Genomic DNA, 27,555 nt, shown 5'->3' with positions numbered 1-27,555 from the left:
TTTCTTCCAAGAGCTTTCAATGTACAGCAAATACATCTTGAAAGTACCAAGCTCTGTCTTTCCTATTTTCCTCTGCTTTGGTAGTTAGTGGTCAACAGTAGCACAACACTTCAGGCTATCAAAATTGTCAAGACACTGACTGTCTCCAAAAAGTCAGGAACTCTTACCACATCACATGCTCTTGGATCCTACAGATGCCACTACCATGGAACTGACTACTTTGACTGACAAAGAAATGGAAATGTAGTAGTTTCTACTGGTAAGTGCTAACCAAGTGTAGCAAGCAATGTTTTTTTTCTCTTCCCTTCCCAGCTCCCAAAGCAAGCCAACTTATTCCTGCTACATCTATCAAATGATTTTATTTTCTGCATTTCAGTATATTTTGTTCTGGTTGAGATTGTTTAGAGGACTTCCTCCTTGGATGTTTTTTTCCCATCTTCTTTTCTTTGGCTTTGAGCTGGTGTCCCTGCTGGGTTTTTTCTTGTTGTTGTTGTCTTTTGGCTTTGAATGTTGGGGTTTTTTTATATGGAAGGATCAATTACTTCTCATTTACCACTCTCTCCAGGAAGAAAGCGAGTGTTCCTCATGTCATAACTGTTATTTCCACTAGCCCTGCTCTCCGAGTGTGTCTCTGTATGTGTGTTCTGTCTCCTGCTCTGGTACATACCGTTGTGACTGTGTTAGGAAGAATTCCTGCTGAGCCGCGGGCCCAGCTGGTCCCCAGCTACCGTCTGAAGAAGGAAGAAAGCGTTAAGGCACAGATTCAAAATAAGCATGTAGGTGCCTAACACCCATCTGTACAGGGCCGCTACCAACTGTCCTTGCACTGAGATCCATCCATGGAACAAAAAGATGTCCACAGAAGAACAAAGGGTGGATTTTCCTGAGTTAAGACTACTGGGCCAGGGAAAACAGCCTCCCTCGTGGAGGATGGAGAGGGAGAGGGATCCTATCCAGGCCCACCTCAAAGAAGGAGATTCTGGACTTTGGATGTCTGCTATGCTTTGAACTGTATGTCAAGGAGGGAGAATGATACCTTCCTACTTTTAAAAGAAATTGACATTTATTTTCTTTTCTCCAGACTGTAGAGAGAAATACACTAAGTAGGTGGGCAAGGGTATTGGTCAAAAAAGAAGAAAACCTGGGTCCACCACTGTTCTGTGGGAGCCTGCTGTGCATACTCAGAGTGCCAGCAAGAGGGGGACAGTTTGGGTGAGGGCTTGGAGAAGGAGGGTTGGCAGCTTGTTTAAGTTGTCAGGATGAATCCAGGGGATAGGTTTCAAAAAGCAAGTGAGTTGCAGCTTCACATCACTTCTTGTTGCATGCTTAGCTAGTTCAATCTGTGAATGGGTGGCTCAATGTCCAGGGACAAAGCTTTTTGCTTTTTCAGTATCTTGAATGTAATGTCTTTCTGTGTTGACATATAATTGACTTCCCACCCCGAGTGTATATGTGTGTATATATATATATGTATATATTCCTTGCAAGGGGATGTACTGGGAGATGAGGCATGAAAGCATGTATGCGTTACAGACCTGTTTAGGAGGATTCCATGAGCCGCTCTCGCATGATCTGTGTCCAGCTCTGTAAACTGCGGTCTCAGTAGCACTAATGCAGCTATTTCAGAGCCCTGCCAAAGGATTTGTAGTACAAGCTTAATAAGTTACATGATCTGTCCAGGTATTTATACAGTGATTTCACTGGTATAGTATCTGTGTAACTGACATAAAGGAGAGCTAGTTCAAGCCATGTGATAAGGTGTGACATGTAGAAAAATGGGTCTCAAACGTATGCTCAGTTTGTGCCATTTGATTCAGAAAATGCCAGACCTGGCCACTGCAAATTCATTCTCTTTTTCTCTTTTCTGCCCACACAAACACCTTTAATGAATCATTTTTTTTTTCAAAGCACAGAGCAAAAATTTGACCAAAATTAACAAAGGAAGTTTTTATTCTATTTGTTTTATACCTAACAATGCTAGGACTGAAACTGAAGCCCCTTATGCATAGAAGGGTTCACAAGAGAGTACTTAAAACCAATACCAGTTCTGGCCAATACCAGGATCTCTTACACCGCGTGAAGTATGAAAATCAAAGTAGAATAGGGGCACCCATTAGGAAAGGAATAAAAATGTTGCTACTTGTTCACAGTCAGGGTGACAAACTAATGGGATGGTGAGAAAGCAGTCAGATATTAAAGTAAGAAAATTATTACAGTCTAAAACTAGGCAACAATTTCTTGACATTCTTATGTTTGTAACTGACAGTACCTGCCTGCTCCGAATAAGGGTCCAAACTTCACACTTGCATCAGCTGCTGCAAGGATTTCCACTCCATCGCTTAGCCTCTACCATAAACACTCTTATACTAAAGAGCCTGTCCCCCATTTTCAACACTGGCATGAAGCACAAAGGCATGCTGGGGAGCAATGCACCCATCTAACACAGCAGAATCGATACCAAGTAATTGAGTAACATATTTATTAAAGCTGATGTTAATGTCTTTCTGAGAGAAGATTATCTATGAACTGCTTACCTTGATTAAAAGTATGTTGCACAAGAAGTAGGTTTATAAATGGAAATAATCAGAAATGATGCATGAAATGTCACATGCAAGAAAATTTGCTGATGTGTTATTAAACAAAATAAATTATTATCAGAATTTAGCAATAAGGAAAAACCAAACAGCTCTTTACTAGATTAACTGCATGTAAGACTAGCAGAGTATACAAAACTATCAAGAGACTTCTCTGAATAAATGCCTACAGATGGATTTAGGAGTTGTAAGCAGCTGAGATGTAATCTAAGCTCACCTGCAGCTCCATACATGGACACATCTGCACTTTCTGTTCCCTGTGAATTCAGACCAAGAGTCTGGTAAAAACACTGTGGTGCTTACCCAGGCTGGATTCCGCCCAGCTTTCCCTTGTGCAGAGATGAGTCTGGGGGACCATATGGCATAGGGGCCAACTCTTGTTTCTATTTGAGTAACTCAGGAGAAACCCTGAGAAGTTACTGTATTGCAAATCGAGGTAAGAGAAAGAGGCCTTCATTTTTACATCATAACATTTTCCACAGACTCAGATCAAGCTTTTAGTCAGACCTAGGGAAGTCAGTTGTCTCTTTTCCCTGATCAATTGCTGCCGGAGCAGGGCAAACCGATATGAACTGTCATGTTTGCTGTTGTGCTGAACTTGATTAAGAGGTTTGGGGAGATCTCTTGTTTAAGGGTTCATGCTAAAAGAAGTGTTCATGCTACGACATCATCTATGTAGTGGTGTTTGCATTGATTTACTAGTAAACATGTACAGAAATAATACTGACTTTGCAGATCAGGATGAGGGGCTGACTGCCTTTGTAGGCAGAGTGTCTGCATGCAAAACAGCCACAGCGTTGACTAGAAGAGGGCACACAAGCTGTCTGACACCAACACCTTCTCTGTGGGACACTGCTAACTGAGCACTGAGCACAACCTTAGTCATCACTGTTTGAGGGCAGGATTTTAAAGTCCTGAATACTGGGACTCAGAGACCTGAACAGCATCCCTAAATCTACCTCTACAAAATCACTTCTGAGTGAAGGTTATCTCCCGTTTAAGGTAGCTGGGCCAGCCTGACAGAGGTTTCAGTCCCTCTCTAGGGGCCTGTGTGTGCTACTGAGGGTCTTAAGGACCACAACTCAAAACTCAGTTCAGATGAAAAACTAACGGCCAAAAGCAACTGCAACAGTACAGGGCTTCTGTACCCTATTGACTATTTAAAACCCATCATCTTGTTAAAGGAAAAGACTAAGCGATTAAATCAACCTGCTTAATGTACATTATCAGAGTGTCCTACAGTGGCCACAAAGTTGTCTCCCTTGAGGAGTGGGATGTGCCAAGCTGTGTGCCCAGCACTGGGTCAGGCAGAAGAGTGCCCTGTGCTGTAATACAATAGTTGTTCTTCAGGGAGTGCTGGAGATGCACTGGGCATCGTCACCGAAAAGTTAAAGGAAACGTAACACTGGCTTCTAGCCCTAAGATGTGCCCAAACATCCCCCAAGGTCTTCTCCCACAACATATCCACCAGTGCCTTCAAAACACATGCTCCTCTTGTTCTCCATCTCTTTCAAGAAACTCTATAGCATATATTCAATTGTCATATATTTCCTAATCATTAGAAGAGTTGATTTACAAGCTTAAAAATTATTTGCAAAGTTTTTGACTGTGCTACAAAAAAAAAAAGGGGGGGGGGTGTTTAACACCAATGAATAATGTGGAATGTAAGGACTTCTTGTGGTGGATGTCTGTCCTGGCATTTGTCCCATGAATCATAATGTGAAGTCTGCTGCATTTAGCTTAGGACACATATAAATTTTTGTTGCAACAGCAAAATAAAGAGTTACCTTCAGTTATGATTCTAGTTAAAAAGTCAGATCTCTGGCATGGAAAAAAAAGTTGGCAATGGAAGTGAAGTAAGGAACCTTAACAAAATGGATGCAGGACAACTAAGAGGGATGCTGGACAGGCAGGATGATGCAATAAAAGGATGAGTTACAGCAGGGTGGGCTCTCAGCAGGATGGGCTCTTGAGATAAGGAAGGGGCTGCAACTACTGAGTCCCAAGATAAGGAATGGGGACTCAGCGAATGATGAATTGTCATGACTATGGAAATGCTGAAGCCACGGTGACTAACGGAGAAGACCTAACTGGGTGAAAAGTCACGAGAGGAAGAGGAGGCATCTTCAATCTTCATCCTGAAGACCCCCGCCCAAGACCACCAGGAGCCACTGCGCAGGCGCAACAGAGAGGGACTTGGGGTGGGATTTATGTTAATGATTTCTTAAAACTAATTGTAATATCTCTCCCTATTCTCGGAATTATAATGAATATGTAAACGCTTTACGCTATAGAAAGGAGCCGCTTTTCGCTCCAAGGGGTGCACGCTTGTGGAGGAGCAATCCCTGTGCACCCAGCGCTGAATAAACATACCTTCTTTATAACCTTACTGGTTGTAAAGTCATTATTCCGCACGTCAGAAGACCCTAGCAGATTCCAGCTCATTAGAATTTTTGAAAGAACACTGTCATTTTAATCGGAACTCAAGAAACAAGATGCAAGAAAACACTGTGAGTATTGTAACACACCCTTTGCACAGTATCACACCGGACACAAAGGAAAAAGGGAAATATCATCCATGATAACAGAAAAATGAGAAACTGCACCCATTACACACAGACTTATCACTGAAGAAGTGACACTTTCAAGATCTGCCCGAACAGCCTTATGCCTTGTAAATGCCAAAACAAGCCTGAAACACTCAGATAAGTAGAAGTGATGAAAAGTGATAAAAGGCCTTTTCGGAGGACAGAGAACCAAACAGCTGGAAAAGATCCCTCTAGGATGTGTGAGAGTAAGTTCACGCAGTGCTAAGTAGATGTGTTGTGGAAAATCAGTTCAGCAGGTGGGAAAGCAAAGGCACTGGATCGGTATTTAGACACCGGGTTGACTGTAATTAAAACCCATACCTGTATGTGTTGTTACTTTTATTTGGGGATTCTAAAAACGGGGGGGTGGGGGGGGGTTGGACATGAACGTTTACTGCCAGAGTCAGGTGGAGAATCGCTTTGTATTACTATTATTATTGTTGTTGTAGTTTCCCTAGCTACCATACTTTCTAACTCGCCTCCTCCATTTCCAGCTCGCCCCAGCAGCCGAGGGCTGTGGCTGCCCCTGGGCACGCAGGAAGGCCCCCGGACGCAGGTGGGGGGCCCGGCCCGGCGGAGCGGCGCTTGACGCGGCGGCGGGGTGGGGGGGTGCGGGGGTGCCCGCGTCCCGCGTCCCCGTTCCGCGTCCCCGCCCGCCCGGGGGGAAGGGCCGGTGCGGCGCCTCCCCCCACGCACCCCACGAGGCGCGTCGGCTGCGGGGATCAGCGGGCCTGCCCCGGGCAGCCACGGGTCACCGCGTCCCCCCCACACCCCCGAGTCTCCTCGGGCTCGGTGGGCAGCGCCCCCGGCCCCGCCGCGCCGCGGGGGCAGGAGGGGAGGGCGGCGAACCCATGGCGGAGGTAAGGCCGGCGGCGGCGGCCCCGGGGCGGGGGGAGGCGGGGGCAGTCCCGGCCGGGCAGGCACCGACAGCGGCGGGCTCCGGGCCTGCCCCGCCGCCTCGGCAGAGCGAGGCTGGGGGGGCACCCCGGGGCAGACGGGCCGTCTGGGGGTGTAGGTGTGGGGCGGGCTGTGGGGACGCGGAGGACGCTTTTCTGAGCCAGACACCACCACCACACCCCCCCCCCAAAAAAAAAAAAAAGCGAGGAGGGAGATCTCTAGGAGTGTGCAGGGCGGGCCGGTGCGCTCCCCCCTCCCGCCGTGTCCCTCGTCCCGGGCGGGGGCCCCGGGCAGCGGGGAGCCCACGCCAAGCCAGCGGCGGGTCCGTGCTGCGGGGTGTCGCCGTGCAGCAGCGTGGTGGCGGCAGCGGGCGGTGGTTGTCCCGGCACCGGCCCGTCAGAGCTGCCCTGGCCCGGGCACACGCGTGGCACCTGCCACGCCGGGTTGCGAGGCCGGGGCCGACCCTTCTGCTTGGCATTTCCTCCGGAACCGCCTCGGTGTCCCTCCCGTGGCGCACAGGCCAATGTCATGCGGCCGCCGAAATGCGGCTTCTCGGCAGCGCACCGCGACGAGGAGCAGAGCTGCGCCCCGAACCTTGGGGAAGGGCATGTGCGTGTGGTAGTCCGGTAACTCCACTTGGCAGGAGCATTTCTTACATCTTGGGAGTCTCCCTGTGCCGGGGCTAACCTCCCTCCGGCCGCGCCGTGCCCCTGGTATCAGTGGGGCATCTTGAACCACACGCTCGGGCAGGCGGTGCCCGGCAGCAGTGGCAGGTGCCCCCGTTCCGGGCACCCAGCGCACAGTCTTTGCTGCACCTCTGTCGGTGTGTGCCCACTCAGGCCCTCGTCCCGCAGAAGAGCTGTGCACATCTGTAACTCGAAGATCAGCCGAGCCGTTCAGCTTCAGGGACTGCTTTTCTGAGTTGAGTCGCTAGTGGGCTTAGAGTGGCATTTTTCCAGAGTAGTTTATGATCTGGGACTTTTGGGATACATTGTGTGGATACAAAAGATACAGTAATGCCAAAATGATGATTTTTGTGACTCAGATGTTCATTAGCTTTTGAAATGTCAAATTGAACTACCAACATTTTCAAGTTGGTTTTGAACCTTTAGGAATAGTTGGTTCTTATTATGAATGAAGAGACTAGCATCAACTGATAAATTTGTCTTGCATGTTAGGTTTTCTTTTTTTCCTTTTTCCTTTTCTTTTTCCTTTTTTTTTTTTTTTTTTCCTATTTCCCCATGTGTTAGGTTGGTTATTTTTGTAAAGTAGTTGCAAAACTAGTTTCAACATCCTAACTGCAAGGGATCACTCCTTTCTGTGGAGAGATGATTCATGTCTCTGGTAAATGTAGGTCTGGGCCTCTCTTAAGCACATTTTATTTAAGTAAAAGAATGATTGGAGCAAGATAAGACAATATTAAGTTCTTGACCTAAAATGTAAATGGACTTCTAAGTGAAAACCCCCGTGTCTCTTCCACCAGACTTCTTTTGAAGTGCATGACAGGTCCAAAACATGAAACACAGAGGAAAAAGCTGATCTTTGTTTTAAAGGTGACCTCTGTAGGGTTGAGTAAGTCCACTCATGCTGTCAAAATGTTATTGTAACAGTTTAATGGATTTCAAAGTGGTTTAGCTGATTTATAACCTTCATTTTGCCTTTTGTAAAAATAGACCTGAGCTATTTTTAGCATTTCTCTTATCCACGCTAGATCAGGACGAGGAGTCTGTGTAAACAGATGAAAGAGATTGCTTTGTTCTGCTCGGTATTGTGGGATTGTGTGATGTTCTGAAAAGTTAGCAGCTGGATTCACCCACTCCTGGATTAATTTTATTCATTGGGCTCCAGTCCCTGCTGGGAACATTGTTGGCAACACAATGCGATCTGTTGATCCTCATCCTTAGGGAAATGGTATTTAAAACCACTCTGGAAGACAACTGCAGATGAACAAGAAAATGAATTCAGTGGTGGAAGCATGCTGTTGGAGCATGCTAAACCGTATGGGGTTGCCTGGCCTATTTTTCTGGTCTGTGCTAAGATAAAATGTAGTGCGGTGTTAGGACAGCCCGAGCACTTCATCTCTGACAATGAGTAAAGCAAACAGGTGAGTTCCTACACTCAGCTTGCTGCCCGACACACAGGGATCAGCCCTAACCTTTGTATTCACTATGTTCCCAGTAAACTATTTCATTCAGTCCCTTTCTGTAATCAAACATAAGTTTGCTGATTAAATTTAAACACCACAATATTTTGTTGCCTGAGTAGTAAAACCAACAAAATATATTTCTTCTGAAATACACCTTTTAATGGAGAAAATAATCATATGATCTTAGTCTTGCTATCCATTTTCTTGGATGGATGTGTGTAACAGGACCAGGGATAAAGAGTGTTTGTACCACAGCAGATACCACATTTAAAAGTTTCTTGTTCTAAATCATGTACATAATTCACTGTCCTGCATTACCTACAGCAGGTCCTAGAGGCTGGTTGATACAAGATGTGCTCATATGTCTTAGGATATTAGTTTAATGCCTCTCTGGGTCAGCTACAGAATCAAAGCTTGTAGGTTTGGTTCTCATGGATGTTTAAGATTGGGACTAAGGTACCAGGGTTCCTGCATGGGAACCATGAGTTACATCTTTAGAGAAGAAAAAAAAAAAAAAAAAAGAAAGAAAAAAAGCAATAAACTTTTGTTTTGAATAGCCAGGAGAACATGCATCAGTTCATGCAAGGAAATGGAATAATTTCTATAGTAATGAAAGGTCCTACCATTTGCAGAATGCCCCTGACCAAGATTTTAGGCTGCAGTGGGCATGTTTGCTAAGAAAATAGATAAAAAGCGTAGGAGTGAACCTTGTCTTTTCTTTGGGGTGATTATTTCTCATGGTACTTTTTTCCCAGATACAACAGTGTTTGTGCACCACCTAGTCTTCCTCTTCACAGTTTGCTGAAAAAAAGAGATTGCAATCTTGTTTTTTTAAGAAAGAATTTATAACAGAAGCACCACTTACTCCTTAAATGCTGACAGGATATTCAGCACCTATTTGAATGCTGACATTCACTATTGAAAACATGGGTGCCTAACTGTTCTTGACCTACTCAAACCTACTCACACAAGTAGGTCACACTGAGTAGGTCATATGTGAGTAGGTCACGTTGACTTACTCACACAGGTAAAGTTAGGCATGTCCACTTATTTTTTCCCAATGTGCTTGTAAGTTATTGTTGGATTGCTCAAGGGATGCGCTTTAAGGAAAATGCTGAATTGAGACACTCTGTGGCTGTGTAAATTTTGAAGTTTTAAGCACAGAAAAAGAAAAAAAAAACCCAACTGAAAAAAGACACACAGCTGACACTGGATATAGGTCTTATATTGTTGGGGAAAAGAGAGAAACCATCCCACAGGCACGTAACCTGGGGTGCAGTCAGTGCCCCACTCTGCCAACTGCATTTTCCTTGGGCTTCTCACTGTAACTCTGCCCTGACAACACTTCTAAAAGCTGTTATGTTGAACCATAAGTCCATATACAAATGAAGGAGACACATTTTCCAAAGCACCTTAAAAACTGCGTGTGGGGCAATGGGAGTGCTGCAAGATGTGGCATCAGTCCTATGTATATGGTGATAGTATTCACAAATGCAGAGAAAGTCTTGAAGCTTGTTATACAACAGTGTCTTAGCTGAAGATCTTGCAAGAGTTAAAAGCTGCCCTACTTGATTCAGTGGTTTTCTTTTCCCTTTCTCTCCGTATATCAGATTTTTATGTGTGCATGTATGTGTGTGTGTATATATATGTAGACATTTGAAGAAAGGGAATACAAAATTGGATGGGTTCTTATCTTTCACAGAATATACACGGGGAATTATTTAGGTTAGCTGGAGTGGACTACGTTGCTCTTCAGTTTTTTATCCGGCCTGAATCTTACAGTAAAAATGTTCTCACTTTCCAAATCGCATGAACCCCCAAGCACTGATGCTGCCTGTGCCAGCAGGAGAGCCAGTACGTGAATGAGGGCAGCAGTTGCTGTGCTGGGTCATCACGTCATACATGGGACATGCTCCAGCTTGGGCTAGGACAGAGAAGGAAGGCTCTGCTCCCACCCAAACCAAGAAGGTTTGTTTTATCTGGATGTATTACATTCTCTACGACAGATTTTGAAGCCCTTACCAAGAGCTGAATTCCTGGGCTTGATTAAAGAACACCTGCTCTAATTAATAATTAACAGCATAACATTGCTGTTGTTTATGAATTACAAAAGTTAAGGAAGAAGATACAGAGTGGATAATTTGTATTGCCTGTACTGTAGTCTCTACGTTTGTGTTTAGAAAGGGCAGTTTGGGTCAGGTTATGTAAAACCTCATACAAGCACTGTTCTCTGAACACTGTTAGAGGCAGTTTCACAGTATTAAAGCACTGCGGGGGGTGAATCCATCCCAGACTTCGGGCACCATTTGAAGTATTTACCCTGGGTGAGAATAGTTTGAGTTACAGATTTTTTTTTTCTTAGTGAGTGTCAAAAGTTTGGTAAAGTGAAGGTAAGTAGAAACCAGGTAGGCTTTTTTCGGAAGGCTTTTATCCAGTCTGCTTGAGAGCAGTTCCACTGAAGCTGTGTGCTTAACTTACAGAACATATTTCAAAGTATTCTTTTTTTTTTTCTTTTTTTTCTTTTGAACTCATTGACTAGGACATGGCAATATTGCTGTGCAGGGACATCTGCAAATAGATAAATGGTCCAGGTCCCTGCTTGTGGATGGCTCTTACCCATTAGCCAGAGCTTACCTAGGTTTAATAGGAGGGTGTGTGAAGGACCACACGGTGTTTCAGGGAGAGGTGGGCTAAGAGAAGAACCTCAGGCATCTGAGGTACATATTGTCTTGAAAGATGGTGATTTTAATTTCTGTTACAGAGTGCTGCGGAAGGCACAAGGGTTTTGAAAAAGCCAAGTCAAGCAAGGAGGGTGTGGAGGGAGTCAGTGGCATAGTGCTGACCTGCACCAGCATTTTCCTGCTCCCTGGAGAGCGGGGAAGGTATTCCTGGTGTAGGACATGCATGAGAAGTGTATGTGAGAGGAGATGAACGGAGTATCAGGCATAAAGAAGAAAGAATTGAAGTGTGGTAAATGTGGAAAATAGAAGACAAATTACAAACAGTGGCAGAGGGAAGGTGAAGATCCTCAAATCCCAGAGGAGCTACAATATCAGACTCTGTATTTTAACAGCACTCCCTATTCAGAGCTGTGAGTTAGCCCATGATTGGTGTTGCAATGAGATCAGTAGCTTGAGAAAGCTGGGAGCTGGATACCTGAGAAAGTATGTTCACCTGGGAGGGCTCAAACAGAAGACATCGGGAACTGAGTTGTGGACAAAGTTTTATCAGAAAGGGTGGTCCCTGGATATCTTTATATTTTTTCAGTAGTGACTACATCATACCAATGAGGCTATACTAGCAATCTAGCCTGGGTAAAGATAGAGAAAAAGAGAAGGAAAGAAGAGAGTCTCTCAGAGAACCCCGATGTTGTGTAGTTCACCAACCACAGTAGAAACCATCTTGGGACAGCAGAGGCATAGAAAGAGCTATTTCTTTTTTAATGTGCTTGCTTTGAAAGAGTGACTGAATAAATTTAATAACCTTCATCAGATTTACTGTCAGAGATGTTGTAATCTGTAGGAAGAAATTATTTTCTGGTGCAAACACCAGCACAGGACCAAATGGCTAGAGTGTTAAAAGTGCTTGGTTTATGCTTCAGAAGTGGTTTAAAAGGTTCATTTTGAAGGGGATATCAAGCCATCTTCAGCATGAAAACTGATGTCTTCATTGAAATTAGTGACGGTACCATTTGTGTCTGTATCTTCAACTTGTATCCGTCTCTGCCTGCATTTGGCGAGTAGGTTGGTGTTAATTCTGTGTTTATGCTGAACATGTAGAGTGCACAGAGTATGGGTGTTTTTTGTTAGCTGACACAGCTGAACCATGCTATGTAAAGCCCTAGTGCTTTTGTTTCCGAAATGCCTGTAGTTAGAGAGGTGCTAACAACTCACTGCAACAAGCTGGAGTGCCTTTAACAGTGCACGTTTGGTTGCAGCCCAGATGGTATTATTAGGATTTAGAGTAGATGTGTCGTAGACATTCAACAGGTGCCACTTTTGGAGTCACAGTTGTGTACCATTTGATTTACTCAATTGCATTGCTTAGCACGGTTTAGTGTTATTTTTAACCCTCGCCATATATAACACAAAAGTTACTTTGATATTTGGTGTTTCCATCTGCCATTCCACTCTCCATGCTTTCTAAACCCCAGCTGCATTTCAAATAAAAAAATAAATACTCTTCTGTTTCTGTGCTTTCAGGATATTTTAGGGCTCATTATGAATATAGAGAAACAGCAAGAAACATTTTGCTTTTTAGCTGAAATTAAGTAGATATACATTGGTAAGATTAATTAACATCACATATTTAAAGTACACAAGCAAAGAGCAACATAAGTAACCTTAGAGCTATATGATAACAGCTATGCAATATTATATTTGATTATTAATCATATTTAATAATGCAAAGTAGTAAAAAACTACTGGTTATGTTACTAGAAGCTGTATTTCTTTTGCCTAAATTCTGTTGGTGTGGGACGATTTTCTGGAAATGCTATTTAATTGTTCAAAATGTGACAAAGATCTCCAGGCCTGTGCCGCATCTTTCCAGCTAGTAGCAAGGAGAGGGACAGTTCTACCGAGAAGTGCAGTTAATAAAGAAGAAGGGACATAAGTTTGCAGAAAAGCATCTCAAAGGTTAATTACAGTAATGGAGCAATTTAAAGCTTGACAGCTAAAATAAAGAGAATGTAATGCAGAGGAGTTAGAAGACAGCATGTGAACAGGATACATGAGTAATCAGCACAAAAAATTATGTCCTTTTGCAAATAGTGGTAGTCATACACCTTTGCTCTGGCACTGGGATATTGGTAGGGATAGCTCAGAGTCTGATTGCAGTGAAACAGCTTTCCAGGGGCAAGTAGCCCCTGCCTCTCGGTGCTGTCTGTACACCCAGGCAAACCACCCTCTCTGCTCTGTTCTGCTGCGGTGAGACGTTTCTGTTACTCCAGAGCTAGGTCAGATATTTCTGTGCACTTGTAGCCCTGAGCTGTGTTGTTTTAGCCCTGTTTGCCAACTGCACACTGAGCTTGCTTATGCTTTCTGCTGCTCCCAGAGAGGGGGGTCTTGTTCACCCATGCAATGCATCACAGTAGACCTGTTCGTATTTTGATATCTTTACAGGTTCTGCTCCCTACACATTGTTTTATGGACAACAAATAATATATGGGTGTGGGAAGCAAGGGGAGAATATATGTGGAGGAATAGTTTGATGTACAGTGCACCCAATTCATGCTGAGATCAATACTGCGATGTACTTAATTGGAAACTGAAGGCTTTATTTTTAACATAGTAAGAAACTCTGGAAACCTGCCAGAGCAGGCAGCATCCTTCCAATTAAACATAGGTGAGGCCACCCACGTAATCATACTTTCTCTCACCTCCACATTGATTCTTGGACCATCTTAAGTAGCAGGTTTGACATAAATTACTATTTTTCATATTCTGAAGACTTACAAACTGAAGCCAATAGTTGACCTGAGGTAAGTTGTAACTTAGGGAGAGGGCAGATGCAGTTAGAGACCAGCCCTCCTACCTACAAGGCTGGTGGATAATTTTGTAAATCAGACTTAGGCTCAGATTTTTGTTCTCCAGCCCAACTGAAACTTGTAAATGGCAGAAGCAAGACTAGAGTTTGAGATACTTTTTTTTTTTTTTTTTCCCCCCCTGGGAATTTTAGTGTAAATCTCCTGCCTTGTGCTTGCACAGAAATCCTTCCAAATGCAAATCCAAGGTTGTCTTCAGGTAGGGTTGTGGTTTACCATTTGGAAACAGCCTGCTGTGGGAGGTGTGAACTTCCACACCCTCCAGTGGTAGAAGTGGAAAGGCTGTTGCAATAAATGTTGCAATAAAACCAATAAATGGTTTAGTGGTAATATTAAGTCTTCTACCATCTGCAAAAATCAGTCTTTTTCTCTGTTCAGGAACCAACCACATGTGGTCCTGATCTAGCTCTTGGACTCACAGTGGTATTACTATAACTCAATTACTGTTTCTTCTGCTACCATTAATGCAAAATAAGCAACAGGACAGAAATGCTAAGTGTGGCAGCGCAAAACTGAGTAAGTAGTATTTACACCTGATCCCTTTTGTCATTAGATGTATATTCAGACTGAAAAATTAAGCTATCTTTAAAGAAATGCCTTATTCAAAAACATGATATGGCTGTTTCTGGGAGAGGCACCCCTCCTATTCTGCCCATAGCAGTAGCTCAGCAATCAATCCCAAGTGATGCACAGGCATGGGAAGAAGTGTTCAGTTGTTGAGCAGTATTTTTCAGCTGTTCTTCATCACTGGGAAAGACTAACAAGCTGGTGGGAAGTGTAATGTCAGGGAGTAAATGTTTAACAGCATAATCCAGGAGATTTTTGTTGGAAGCCAAAACTGAGAAATTAAGGGGAAAAAGTTCTGGTTGTGTTACATGATTTCCATATAGCATCTTGCTGAAATGATCCCGTACATAGAAATTTTGCTGTGAACAATCTTACATGCACTGTATCTACAGCCAGTGTTGTGAAAAGCTGATCGCAGGGCCATGCTCCTTCAGAAACTGCCCTGGTAGTGGTGAAAACAGTTTTTTTAAGAGGATCAATAACTTATTGCAGTAATAATCAGTGTGAGCAAGCATGAGTATATTTTAATGTCATCTGCTGGAGGAAGAATTGGTGGTAGTAAGACTAATCTTCAAAGCCACACGATGCAGCATTATTAAGCTCATTCAGTAGAGATGTTCCATTCCCTTTGGTAAACTACAGTGAACAGTCATGATTACAAATGTGAGACCCTGCCTCCCTCCCATCCCCACTGGTACCTCTGTTCACATCAGCAGGAGCTTTGTGCAAAGATCAGAGGGAGACTCTGACCTCTGTCCTGTTCTTAAGCCAAAGGGTTAGGACAAAATGGCATGTGATCCTGTAGTGCAGTTGGTGGCTCTCAGCCTGGAAACTAAGGATAGCAAGACACTGTCTATGGCTTAGCAGAGAAAATAGTAAAATACATTATTTTTTCTTAAAAGTTACATAAATATCAATGCAGGCTCCAGATAAATCCTAAAATTCATGGTCAGAAGTATTCTCCATCTCCTTAGTGGTCAACAGCTCTATATATTGATAGGAAAAGACCTGAAAGTTCAGTTTTCTTTGACTTTCTGGGGGAACTGAAGCCATGACAGTCTTCACAAATTTCTATGAGCTTCAGGAGCACTTAGTTTTTCTTCAGAAACTAACTGTCCCATCAGGCACATCAGAAATTCAGTTGTCCTCACAACAGTTCTGGGAAGGACCATCTCCATCGTAGACTTCAGCAGAGCAGCATCATCTGTGGGCAGATTTCCACCATAAGCAAGTTGAACTGTGAGGGTTTCGAATGATCTGCAGGACACACCATGGGCTCTTCACAAAGTTACCGCAAGCTCTTCTTTTCCCTGGCGGTAGAATAGGTTTGTACCCCTGGTAATTTTAGTAGGAACCATCAAGTTGTCACCCATATACTTTGTGTATTCAAAACCAGTGCTTGCAGTTGTTTTTATAAGGCACCACATTATAGATAACACATTTCTAACCGGTTCCTGCATCTGCCTCTTCATCAGCCATTAGAGTAACGGATTTGATGTGTTATTCAGGAGCCGAATGCTGTACCTTAGCAGCAGCAGCAGCTTTCCAGGCCACTCAGCTCAAGAGGAGCTGCTTAAGGTCTTTAATAGTGGTTGTCCTTGACTTCTTATCTGCTTTTGATGTTGATGCATTTTATTAATTAGAATGATAATAGATCATATTAACTGGACAAATATTAGGTTGGTTTTTTGTAAAATTAAGGACTGGCCCTGATCTTGCAAACATGTAATTATGGGACTATCTGCATGCCTGTGAGTAGCTCCATTGAAGTCATTTAAGTGTTTGCAAGTAGCTAGTTACCATGTTCTCAGCATCCTGTATACTTAATTCCCTCTCCTGCTGTTTTACTACATAGAGGAAAACTGGGGGTTTGTGTGTTTGTTTAGAAAAGTAAATTTGTTTTCTCATATTTGGCAATAACCAGTCATCTGGTCATTTCCAACTGCAGCTAATAAAGAAGACATAATGTATTGGAATATCATTTTTAATAACTGAAAATTGCATTAGGCATCATTGAAGGAAAGTACCCCTTACATCAGAGTGACAGATGAGTGCCCCCAAACAGATATTTGTTGTTAGAAATGACTGTTTATAAAATTAAAGTTCCTTTCCAATCCTTGAAAAGAAAGTACAGAAAAATGGAAAGACAACAAATAAAATCAGTTAAAAATAAAATTTGTTTAAATAAATTTACTATGTAAATAAATACATTTAAATAAATATTAATAGAATAAAAATGAAATTAATATTTATTGTCAGATTAGATTTAATTTTACTCCAATCCTATTTTTAAACCTTACATTTAATTTTTAATGTGTTTTGTATGAAGCAATAATTTTAAAAAAACCTCTTAACACATTTTGATGACTACTACAGCTGTAGTTTTTTATATAGTTTATGCTTTCATATAAAACCTGTAAAGTAAATTTGTTGTGATTTTTAGAACAGAACACTAACTTGTTACATTTGCTGCTGTTTAGAGCTTGTCTTTTCTGCTCCTGCCATAGCATTTTGCTGGGGATATATAGAACTAATGCAGTGTGGCCACTTGGTTTTCTGGCTGCTATTCCACTGAGTTTCACAGTTTAATAACTCAGACTTGCCCTATAAAAGCTGAAATACCAAAGTTTTTTTAAAATATAAATATGCAATGTCCTTAGCAGTGATTCCTTCTTACGCTAGCAATACTCCAGTCCTATAATAAAATTTTTCAAAGTCTGCTGATATGACTAACAGATAAAAGATAACTTGAAAAATGCTTCTGAGACCACTAAATCAGAACAATTTCATTGCTGGAGATTAAAAAAAAATCCCATCATTTGGATTAATGGGAAATGGGTAATGACTACATGGGGATTGGCCATGTATAATTGCCTGTTTTAAGATTCCATCACTGACTATATATCTGGCCTGAATATGCTGTTGTGAAATTACATGCAAAAGACATTGATAGCCCAAACCTTCCATGAAATCACATCATCATATGTCTGTTTTAGAAGAATTTGTTTCCAGTGTTTATGAATGTCCATTTCTACTGCAGATTTCTGGGCACCAAAAGAGGAGGTAGTGTGTGCGCTCCTGAACTCACATCAGACTCATTCAGCCCCCAAAGTCTGCACAGAGTCAGTTCATCCACATGCATAAACCATTCAGTGTATATTTTATTTGAAATTCTATAGCTGTAAAAGAAAAAAAGTGCATTTTAAAGATTAATTTTGACAGCTTGTTGCTTAATAGAACTGTTTTATTTGTGTGTTCAGGATGTTGACCTGAAAGCATGTCAGGAAGCTTTGGATGTCTGTTGTCCACACCAAGGAGATGATCAGCTGGAACTGCAAGAGGAGGAGGAAGTCATAAATCAAGTAAATGATGAAAAAAATGGATGAAGAGAAAACTGTGAAGAGGAAGTGAGGGAGGATATAGATCTTATCAGTGAGATAAAGAGTAGTGAAGTAAACGGAGTGAGTGGTTTTGAAAGGAATATTTGATTTCCTCTTTTCTTCTGGAGTGTCCTTTGTAAGGGCAGGAAAGGAACAGTGACTTTAGAGGATACTTTGCAAATGATGCCTTTGTACACCTTCTTGAAAATTGCCCGCCCTGTCCCATATAGTTTATGTAGTTGAAATGTTCTGAAGTTTACAGAAATCTCTTGCAACTAACCTTTTTTCACTTTGGTTTTATTTTCTCCATCTTGAAAGGTGTTCTGTCTGTGAGCAAGGATTTTTTTTTTGACCTACGAACACTTGAGACGTGGATGCTAAATTACACTGCTTTCACCATTTATGTAAAACTTGATGCTTAGATGTAGATTTACGTTTGGGAAGATGGATTGTTCAGATCTTAATGTTTATTGTAACTAGAAGGGAGAGAAATAATCTTAACGATGTTAAAACAAAATGGGTGCACTTTGGGTTTTGTTCTGAGAACAAAAAGAGTATTCATTTGTCTTGAGACCTTATGAGAGCTGAAAACATCGGATCTGGTTTTCCTGACAGCCCCTCTGTTCACCACTGCCCTGGCAGCTAGGCTTTGAAAAAATACTTGATTTTTCCACAGTGGTGTAGGTGCAGCCTCGGAGAAGAGGAAAGCCCAGTTCTGCTGTTGTGGGGCAGAGTAGGATGCTCTTGCCATGGAGTTATTCTACTTGTTCTAGTAATGTGACATCTCCCATCAGGATGAGGACTTGAAGGCAGGTTCAGCAGCAGTGTTTCACAGAGCTGTGCTCTGTTTCCTCTCAGACTTTGATTTTTACCTCCTTTTATGCAAAATAACTGTGCTTTACAAAGTGTTTGTGTCTTCTGTCACAGAGCAACGGCAACCATATAGATTCCCATCTCTCCTTAGCGGGCTATTTACAGCTTCTGTCATCGCAGATGGAAAACATGCTAGAGGTAAATGGGAAAACACAGGTACTGCTAATAGATTGGGATACAGTAAGTGACTGTTGGATAATTACACTTGCTCTGTTTTGTCTAATTAAAAAAAACCCAGTGAATATATCAGCAAATCAGTGCAGTAAACCTACCTGAAGACGTTAAAGACACTAGCATCCATTTTTTACAGCAGCTGTTATTGGCTCTACTCAAAAAATTTTCCCCAGTAATTTGTCTGGGATTTGAAAACTGCAAAGTCCTGTCTTCTCTGTCACCTGGTGTTCAGTTGGATGGAGCCACTAGACAACTTAATTAGTTCAACTGATAATTCCCTTTCTGAAACCTAATGCCCGTTCATATTTATACAGCAGCTCTTGGTGTGTTTCTCTGTCTAGCAACACTGAGTTATTAAGCACTAGCAGCTATTAAGCATTTGCAGCCAAAGATTATAGTTGCCATAAATATTTGGTCAAGTGCTTACAAAGATACTACCCTCAAGAAGAACAGACCCATCTTTGCTGCAAATCGGGTCAGACATCATTAGCATAAAACCATTTTGTTTTCTTTTTTTATCTTCTGGGCTTCTGATACTATTCTTTACTTTCTGGGTGCCCATCTTCACAAATCAACAGTTGTTATCTTACTTGGAGTCTCCCTCTTCTCCTACAGCTCATAGCTGCAATCATTAACCATGAAGCTACTCCCTACATTCCTTTATTTGCAGGACTCCAAGGGCATTTTACATATGCTTTCCATTGGAGGAGCCTTATAGTGTCATTAGTGTTTTCCATATAACTTCATGTTTATCTCTGGAACGGCTAGTTTTGGGAATCTCTAGGTTGGATAGTACCTCCCAGTCTATAAATTAAATTAGCCTCCTCCTCTGCTCAGCTTTGGTAATGGATTCCACACTAACAAGGTTCAGAAGTTCAACAGTTTAGTTTTCTCTGTTCTTTTCATAATTTGAAAGGAATTTGGCTGTAGCCTTTATGTAGCTATAACAATACACGGTTGCATATTTTATTTAAGGCTATTAATGCACTGCCATCTTGTGACAATCTATCAGTTGAAAATGGGTTACTTGTTTCTTCCAGGTACCAAGTCTTTACAGTATGGGGGATTTTTTAATAGTTAATTTGCTAAGAATATTTGTTTTCAAGGACTTAATTGAAATTACCAGCTCTGTCGCTCAGACTACAGATGGTCTAGTAAAAGGTGACTCCCTAGGAGAAATAAGGCAAGACTTCCTTCTGTTACCTGAGCTCCCAGTAAGCATAGCAGAGAACTTAAGACATTCTGGTCTTTACAGCACATCATTCCTTCCCTGAGGAAAATGCTTTTTACATTGTTTATTCAATGCACTGCAGTCAGAAAAGTCCTCTCCCGCACCACAGTAGGGATGCTCAGCTATGGAGGAATCATATCATACACTTCCTACTTGATGTATTTACATTCTCAAGTTTTTTGTATCCATGTATTTTATGACTACTCTACTTGTTAGCAAGCACCCTGAGATAATCTTATGCAGTGGCTTTGTACTTCTAGGGCCCAGCAACTATAACCCAGGCCCAGAAAAGGTAGGCCTAAATGCTACTGCAGCACTTGTTTATCGTCTGAACTTCAGGACTGAAGGATCACATAGCAGCTTTATTTTTGTAAAGTAAAAATGAGTAGTAATTTAAAGTCAAAAGACATCCACAGAAGATATGATCTGGGGGGGGATGTTTCCTCCAAACTCATTAGTAAAGGAGCTGAGTTGAAATCAGAACACAATAGACCTTGGTTAAGAAGGAGCTATGCCAAATGTGGCAGCTCACAGCCCCAAAAGCTTTATAAACTGTGAAAGAAAAGCAGTGAGAACATCCCAGCAGGACCTTAAGACCTCAATGTTCCTGTCCTCCTCCCCTCTTTTCTTACACCACTGTTCTTACTGGTTAAGTCCTGCCAGTGAGCTGTTTATCTTCTTTACACAGTTAATTTTCTAACAGTTTAGCACCGTGAACCAGCTCACCCTGGAATCAGATGATCATCAAAACCACTACCCGGGAAGGGGCAGGAGCACCTCTCCTAGGCCAGATCAGATGTAACACCTAGGCTGTAGCCTGATGTACACTTAGCAACAGTCCCATTTTCACCTCTTAACAGTCATCAGCCCCACACTGTCCTTTGAGAGTCCTCCTCCCATCCCTTCAGTCACTTTTCTTCTGCACCCTTCCTGCCTCCTCTTGCCACATACCAACGCAGGTTATGCTGTGTACAAATGGGAAACAGTATTCACAATAGCTAGAAGAAGAGTTTAACATACAAAATTTTGACTTTAATAGATTCAAATAGTGGAATATTAAAAAATAAATTGATCAAGCCTGTATAGGTGAGGAATGTAAAGGCACTAATTTTATGAAAGATCTCGTTTTTCCCATCTTTTCATCATCTTTTAGGCGAGTTTACTGGAAGATATACAAGTTGCTACTTCTAGTAGAGGCCAAGACCCATCATTCTCACACCACAATATAAGTTTGACCCAGACACTTTGCCACTGTTTCAGTCCTCATGATGCCATGCTACTAAGAACAGACTACCCCACTCAATCAAATTCAGAAACAAGACATTTACAAAGGCAAGAGTCTTTTCCTCAGTCAAGCTCTAATATCACAACTCCAGAATCACTACTTTATGAGTCAGATTTGACAGGGCTGTTTTCAGCTGCTGATGTTAGAAACCTAACAGCCCATGATGATAATTCTGATGAAATGAAACTCATCTCTTTGGCTTTGGAGGAAGGCTTTCATCCTATAGAAGTTTCTCAGCTCTTTGAAGAACCTGGCTCAGACTTGGGACTGTCTTTGAATTCAAGTCACAGCACTGCCTCTTACTCAGCCTGCAATGAAAGTGCTGTTGGGTACAGCAGTGATGTAAAATCTGCCTCTTCACGTGCCTTAGGAGCTGTTGGTGGCCATAGCCAAGAACACAGTAAATACGTCCATGTCGAATATCCAGGTGATTCAGACTGTTCTAGAGAAGCCACACTTCAGCAATTTCTTTGTAACCACATGTATAATCTGCTGCCAAGTCATGCAGCATCCACTCCAAAGCATCACCAGCAAATGTGGATGGAGAAACCAAATAAAGTAAAGGATAGGTGGCATAATTCTACTGATACAAACCTTAGCAGCGATGAACACCACGCAAAAGCTCTGAGAATACCATTTTCGGTAGATGAAATCGTGACCATGCCTGTTGACTCTTTCAACACTATGCTAGCAAAGAACCATCTGACAGCTACGCAGGTATCACTGCTACGTGACATCAGACGAAGAGGAAAAAACAAAGTTGCTGCCCAAAATTCTCGTAAACGTAAACTGAATGCAATTCTTAACTTGGAAGAAGACGTATGTAATCTTCAAATACAAAAGGAGAGCCTTGAAAAGGAGCACTCTCAGTGTAGCAGATCAATCGGACGGATGAAGCAAAAGTTAAACAATTTGTACCGTAACATTTTCAGTAGATTGAGGGATGACCAGGGTAGACCTGTTAACTCTTGCCAATATGTCATTCATTGCAGTAACGATGGCAGTGTTTTCATAATACCCAAACACTTGGTCAAATCAGAACAGAAACAAGATAACGAAAAAGAGCAGAAACAACAATAAGATGGCTGAAGGTCACTTAAGTTTTATTTTTCCTGAAAGAATGATAAGGATATTTGTGTGAAGACTGTAGGTCAGTGATTACAGTAGTACAAACAGAAAAGACTACATCTGAGGAGAAAGACTGCATGTTTAAGGGTCTGGCAAACCCAGTCAATTATCTGTTAGAAGGTCTACCAGCTGAGGCTTCTGAATGAGGAAATCTTTTTAGTCTTAATTAGAATTAAGGGAGCTAGGCCATCACTGTAAGTGTAGTTATATAGGCCTATGTAAAACTAGGAATTTAGTTTCTGGTGATGGGGTAGAGGGGAGAACATCAATGGGGGGAAAAAAGCAAGCTTTAGATCAAAGTTACACATGGAAGAAAAATGTGATTTAGTCTTGAGTACTTGATTCTTCATACACAAAGTGACCTTATTTTATTATTCGTTTTTAGCACTGAATGAAAAATTGTAGCTCAAGTTCATCTTCACCTTAAATTCACTGTAGACTTATGTATTCCTAGGAGATACTCTGTGCTTTGCATTTGTTCAGAACTGTTCTGCTTTTCCTAGTTTACCTTTGAGGAGAGGCCCAGGAAGCTATTGCATTTTTCCTCTTTCTTCCTACTTTCACCATCATAGCTCCAAGCAAACATAATGTACCAATTAATTTTACAACTCATATGGTCAACCTGCAAATAGATTCTGAAAAATTAGTGTTGGATTCAATGTTGTCTTACCTTCATCCTCCGCAACTGAATTGTTCTCAACTCTCTTCCATGAAAATTAGTGATAGTGAATGAGTTCCTATTTTGTTTCTTAGTCTGTGATATATTTACTTGTGTACCTTTGCTTTTTCCCCCATTTGGATACCTTCCTGAAGTAGAAGTACTAAAGTTTTTCTTTTTAGCTTTTTAAAACTGGTATTAAGTATCTTCAATGTTATGGATTTTTTTTTTGTTAGATTTTCCCCAAATCCTTAAAGTAAATTAAATTGAACCAAATTACTATTTTTCTGCGCTTGTGATAATGAGGTTACACTCTGATAGTAGCTTTGAAGGAAGAGAACTTTTGGTTTTGATATTTATTTGTGCTATGAAAAAAGAAGACGTTATATTCACAGCAGCTTATCCTTTTCTATTTTACAACCTGAAAAGGGTCTGCGAAAAAGATGGCCTAAAAGGCATGTAGAAAATGAGGAAGGAATGTTAAGAGGTATACTAGTTTGTAAGGTATTAAAATAATTACTAATATTAACAACTAGATAGCAACAAATACTTTCTATATCTTTTATAAACAACACCTGTAAAACTGGTATTAAAAAAAAAAAATCTCATTGGTCATGGCATGATGACAACATAGCAACTTTATGGTCAGGTATGTTAAAAAACACTTGCACCAAACGCATGAGAACTACGTATATACGCAATACAAACTTAAATGCCAAATTATACCTTTTGAAGAAATAAACTATGTCATTAGCATGTAAATCATGTTGTCTGTTTGCACTTATGTTTACAGTAACTGGTAGCACCAAGTGGTATTTTCTAAAAAGGGAGCACTGAATGCAGTGAATTATCAATAATGAAATCATCAGTTTGAACAATTTGCTCTGCAATTTATATTAAAAGACTTCTTTAAATAAATGTGTGCATCTATTTTATTTATCAGTTTTGCTGCAGCCTCAACTTGATAGGGTAAATTCATAGCAGAAACTTTCATTGGTGAGGCCCTGAAATTCCTCGCTATTGGTTAAGCATCAGCGTGAAGCGTATCTATGCTAGCTGGTATTCACAGGAATTTCTTGTCATGAACTTCAACCAAAGCATGCAACAGGTAACAGATACATATGAATTGTGAACTTTATTTCTAGTTCCAGGAAAAGAAATAGTACGTGTTTGAGTCAGCATGATTGTCATCTTTTAATTAAATGACATAATAAGCATTTTAAATTCTGCTCATGTGGCCTTTGCAGGACCACATCTTTTAAGTCTACTTCATGGCCCCTGTGCACAAATTCTGATAGATAATAGATTAGGCCTGTAACTGATAAAACCAGAAACCCAAGTATTTCTGGTTTAGAGCCTTACAACACAAGTTTCTACAGTTCTAAAGGGAAGGGAGGAAAAAATATATAAAAATGGCTAAACCTTCTGATGCCTACTCCTTCAGTAGCAGTAGAGTGAGCACTGCAGACTTTTGTAAAGCCAGCTACTAATGAAGTATTAAACATACACCCAACTGGGTAACAGTTACATGATTAGATTTTGGTACATGCTGAAAATAAGGAAGCATGCCGGAACTCTTTCAGAGAGCAATCCTAACAGAAAGCAGTATACTCCAGATGATCCATATAAAGTGAAGACATCTGCCCCAACCCCATTCCCTTATCTGTAAATTTGCAGATGGGAAAGTATCATGAACTGCCCTCCGCTAATTCCACTCTCATTACTGCTCAACAGCTGTGTTTCTTTAAGAAATTTGTGTATGAATCTCAATTTCTGAGAGCTCAGCTAAAAACCTCTCAGGTGAATTATTAATTTTGGGTGGAGTGTGACTTATAGCAGTGCTGATGATGCAGACGCTGAGCACTAGGTCTGGACGTACTACATAATTTTCTCAAAGCTTCAGCTACCTACCCGCAGAAAAGACAAAACTAGGTAGGTAGAATTCAATACAATGTCCCATTTTTTTCAGTTTTAGTAGACTGCCGTTAAGTCACACCTAAAAACTCTTGATACTTTTTGAAGCGTCTTCCCTTTCTGTGACTAGCTTACATTTAAAGAACAAACTAATTGCTTACTCTTGGCTACACCTTACATTTTCATGTCCTTAAATTATTTGTGAAAGTTCAGCTAGACAAAACAGGAAAGATCAAATTTTATAGCAAGCTTTCCTCCCAAGACAAAGGGTTCCTGAAGCTACTTTTCATGTTTCATATAATGGCCTTAGACTGTATTTTCAACCTCTATACAAAAAGGAGACACCGGACAGTTCAGGAGCTATTCAGGGAAACAGCACTGTTAAAAGGAACTTGTAACTAACATGGTTGCAAAAGGTAGGAAACTACAACTTAAATCTATCTTGGCTTTTTTGATAAATTGTAACTTTCAAGAAACCAAAATCCTAAGTGTACAAACCTGGAATTAGGCTATGTAAAAACACATAATGTGGTACCAAACTTACTCCAGAGCCAGATATCTAGTGATAAAGCTGCTGGGGCCACCTCCTACCTTACTGAATACTAACATGGAGAAAGGCATCTCCCTGAAGTAGGAACAATGAAAACACTTTTAAGACTTGTTATACTGCTAGAAAACTGCAAAGCTGAGGATTGTAGATGAAGCCGTTGATACAGCAACAAAAAAATGGAAATACCAACGTGGGAGTCCTCACTAAAGTACTGTTCCCATGGTAAAGCTTTAAGTAGTCCATAACATTTGAGCAATAAACTGCATTTTCGTTACATCAATAATGAAAAGAGGTTATCTGCAAGAGGTTAGGAAAGGTCAGAAAGGACAGAGGAAAAACACTGGGTGGTAGGGAAATTGCTATGTGTAGATTACCTTCCCCATTATTGCTGGTAGTAACACGCACAGGCACTACAGAACAGCATTAGCTGGTAGCTGCTCTTAGATCCGTACCTTTTGTAGAGAAGCATCCATTGGAAACAAACACAACTTTTGTACTTTATTAGAATGCAATACCCTTATGACACATAAGGCTGAACACTCACGTACAGACACACCGCAAATAAGCCCTCCCAGAAGAGACACGGCACACTGCTTTGAATGACCACTGACAGTGCTGCACTGAAACGCAGCTTTAGATCCATGGTTCAGTTTTATTCAGTAGACTTGGCTTTTTACAGCAGCTAAATTTTACAGGCTAAGGTTGTTCCTGCTCAAGAGCTTACAATCTAAGTTTTAAGATGGGGTAACCGGAATAATGAACTTCAGAGAGTAAAAAAAGGACAAAAGCAACTTCATCAGCATGTTTGTCAGTTTTAACAGCTCAGTTATTTGTCCCAAAATACACACACTACGATCGTATCTTACAGGAGTCACAAGTATGGTTCTAACAAGAATCCTGACAGAGTAAGTAGAGGCCTATAAATGAGGCAACATGACATTTGGCACCAGGTTCTAGTGAAAAACTATTTATTAAATAAACCAAATAGGGATGACACATGTAACCATGTGGTCTTATTACCACAGCATACCTCATAAAAGCACTGCAACTCGATACCTGCTACACAGCTACTGGAACTCCATTAAATGCATCAGCCCCAAAGCGGACCAAGAAAGAGCAGAACAAGTAAGAGGAAGGGGGCAGGGAAATCATGTGTTGGTGAGAACTTGGGGGAATGACAATTTTCCAGGACTTGCACAGTCACCTTTTTCACAGAATGAAGCAGCACGAGAGGTCACACAAGCTAGTTTGTAAACTACGTGGTCCCCAAACACTGTTGGCCTGGTATGTTCATAGCACTTGGTCAGGCAAGTCACACAGCCATTTAAAGTTAAACAGTTTACATTTACTGCTGATAAATAAACCAGTTCTTGCTACATTAACTGGAATAACTTTGACAACACTGAAATGTCTGCTGCAATGCAAATCAACACTAGCTGCAAAGCAAGAACACAACTGTTAAAAGAGATAGTATGGCTTCTGGCAAAACAGATCAGCGTTACCCAGGAAAACCCTTCCATGTTACACTCCTCTGCATTCCTACCAGTATCGCTGCATAAACAAGACGAGAACCTGGCATCTCACTTCATAGGGAAAAAAAAAGAAGAGCACTACTACAGGATTTCACTTTGCATCATGAACTCTGCTTTGAAAACAAACCCAAACGCTAAAGCTACAGGGAATGTAGTGTTCCAGTATGTTCTCAGCAAATCATCCTCTTTCACAAATGTGGTCAAGCTGCCAAAACACACTCAGCTGACAGCTCCTTCAAAATGCAGGTATTTTGGGGGGTTTGCTTTTCCTCCCCCAGTAGTATGATTTCATGCCCAAGATAATATGTATACTCATCATGAAACTAGAAGAATGCAATCCTCTTTTCCACCCGATAGTTCAATTCCTGCTAATTTTACAATATTGAGGGGAATTTTTCACATTTCCCCACTTTTCAGCACCTGAAGCACAAGTAATAGAAGTGAATAAAATTCAACTTTCATTGTAAGTAACAGAACACAAAGTCTGAGCACC

General features: G+C 41.3%; 1 protein-coding gene across 4 annotated transcripts; it reads left to right on the top strand.

The window, feature by feature from the left end:
* Window positions 1–5,238: 5,238 nt before the first annotated feature.
* On the top strand, window positions 5,239–22,585 carry NFE2L3 (NFE2 like bZIP transcription factor 3). 4 transcript variants are annotated; one of them, XM_074862312.1, is made up of 5 exons: window positions 5,240–5,388; window positions 5,677–5,738; window positions 17,598–17,699; window positions 18,645–18,728; window positions 21,149–22,585. In XM_074862312.1, the coding sequence occupies exons 1-5, from the start codon at window positions 5,313–5,315 to the stop codon at window positions 22,358–22,360; spliced, it is 1,536 nt and encodes a 511-aa protein (XP_074718413.1). In that variant the 5' UTR covers window positions 5,240–5,312; the 3' UTR covers window positions 22,361–22,585. The 4 variants fall into 4 exon arrangements, with proteins under 4 accessions (XP_074718420.1, XP_074718413.1, XP_074718414.1 ...); XM_074862313.1 differs by lacking the exons at window positions 5,240–5,388; window positions 5,677–5,738 and adding exons at window positions 5,785–6,042; window positions 10,048–10,193; XM_074862319.1 differs by lacking the exon at window positions 18,645–18,728 and having other exon boundaries at window positions 5,239–5,388.
* Window positions 22,586–27,555: the final 4,970 nt, after the last annotated feature.

Source organism: Strix uralensis, chromosome 1 (genome assembly GCF_047716275.1).
Source record: "Strix uralensis isolate ZFMK-TIS-50842 chromosome 1, bStrUra1, whole genome shotgun sequence".
Classification (NCBI taxonomy): domain Eukaryota; kingdom Metazoa; phylum Chordata; class Aves; order Strigiformes; family Strigidae; genus Strix; species Strix uralensis.
The sequence above is the reverse complement of the archived record's forward strand: the minus strand, read 5'-3'. Positions and strand labels throughout refer to the sequence as shown.

Bases quoted from the DNA above. Each gene is read 5' to 3' on its own strand.
- NFE2L3 (XM_074862312.1), top strand. From the start codon at position 5,313: ATGAAAAGTGATAAAAGGCCTTTTCGGAGGACAGAGAACCAAACAGCT. The intron at 5,389-5,676 runs GTAAGTTCACGC...CTCCATTTCCAG, and splicing joins TCCCTCTAGGATGTGTGAGA to CTCGCCCCAGCAGCCGAGGG. The intron at 5,739-17,597 runs GTGGGGGGCCCG...TTGTGTGTTCAG, and splicing joins AGGAAGGCCCCCGGACGCAG to GATGTTGACCTGAAAGCATG.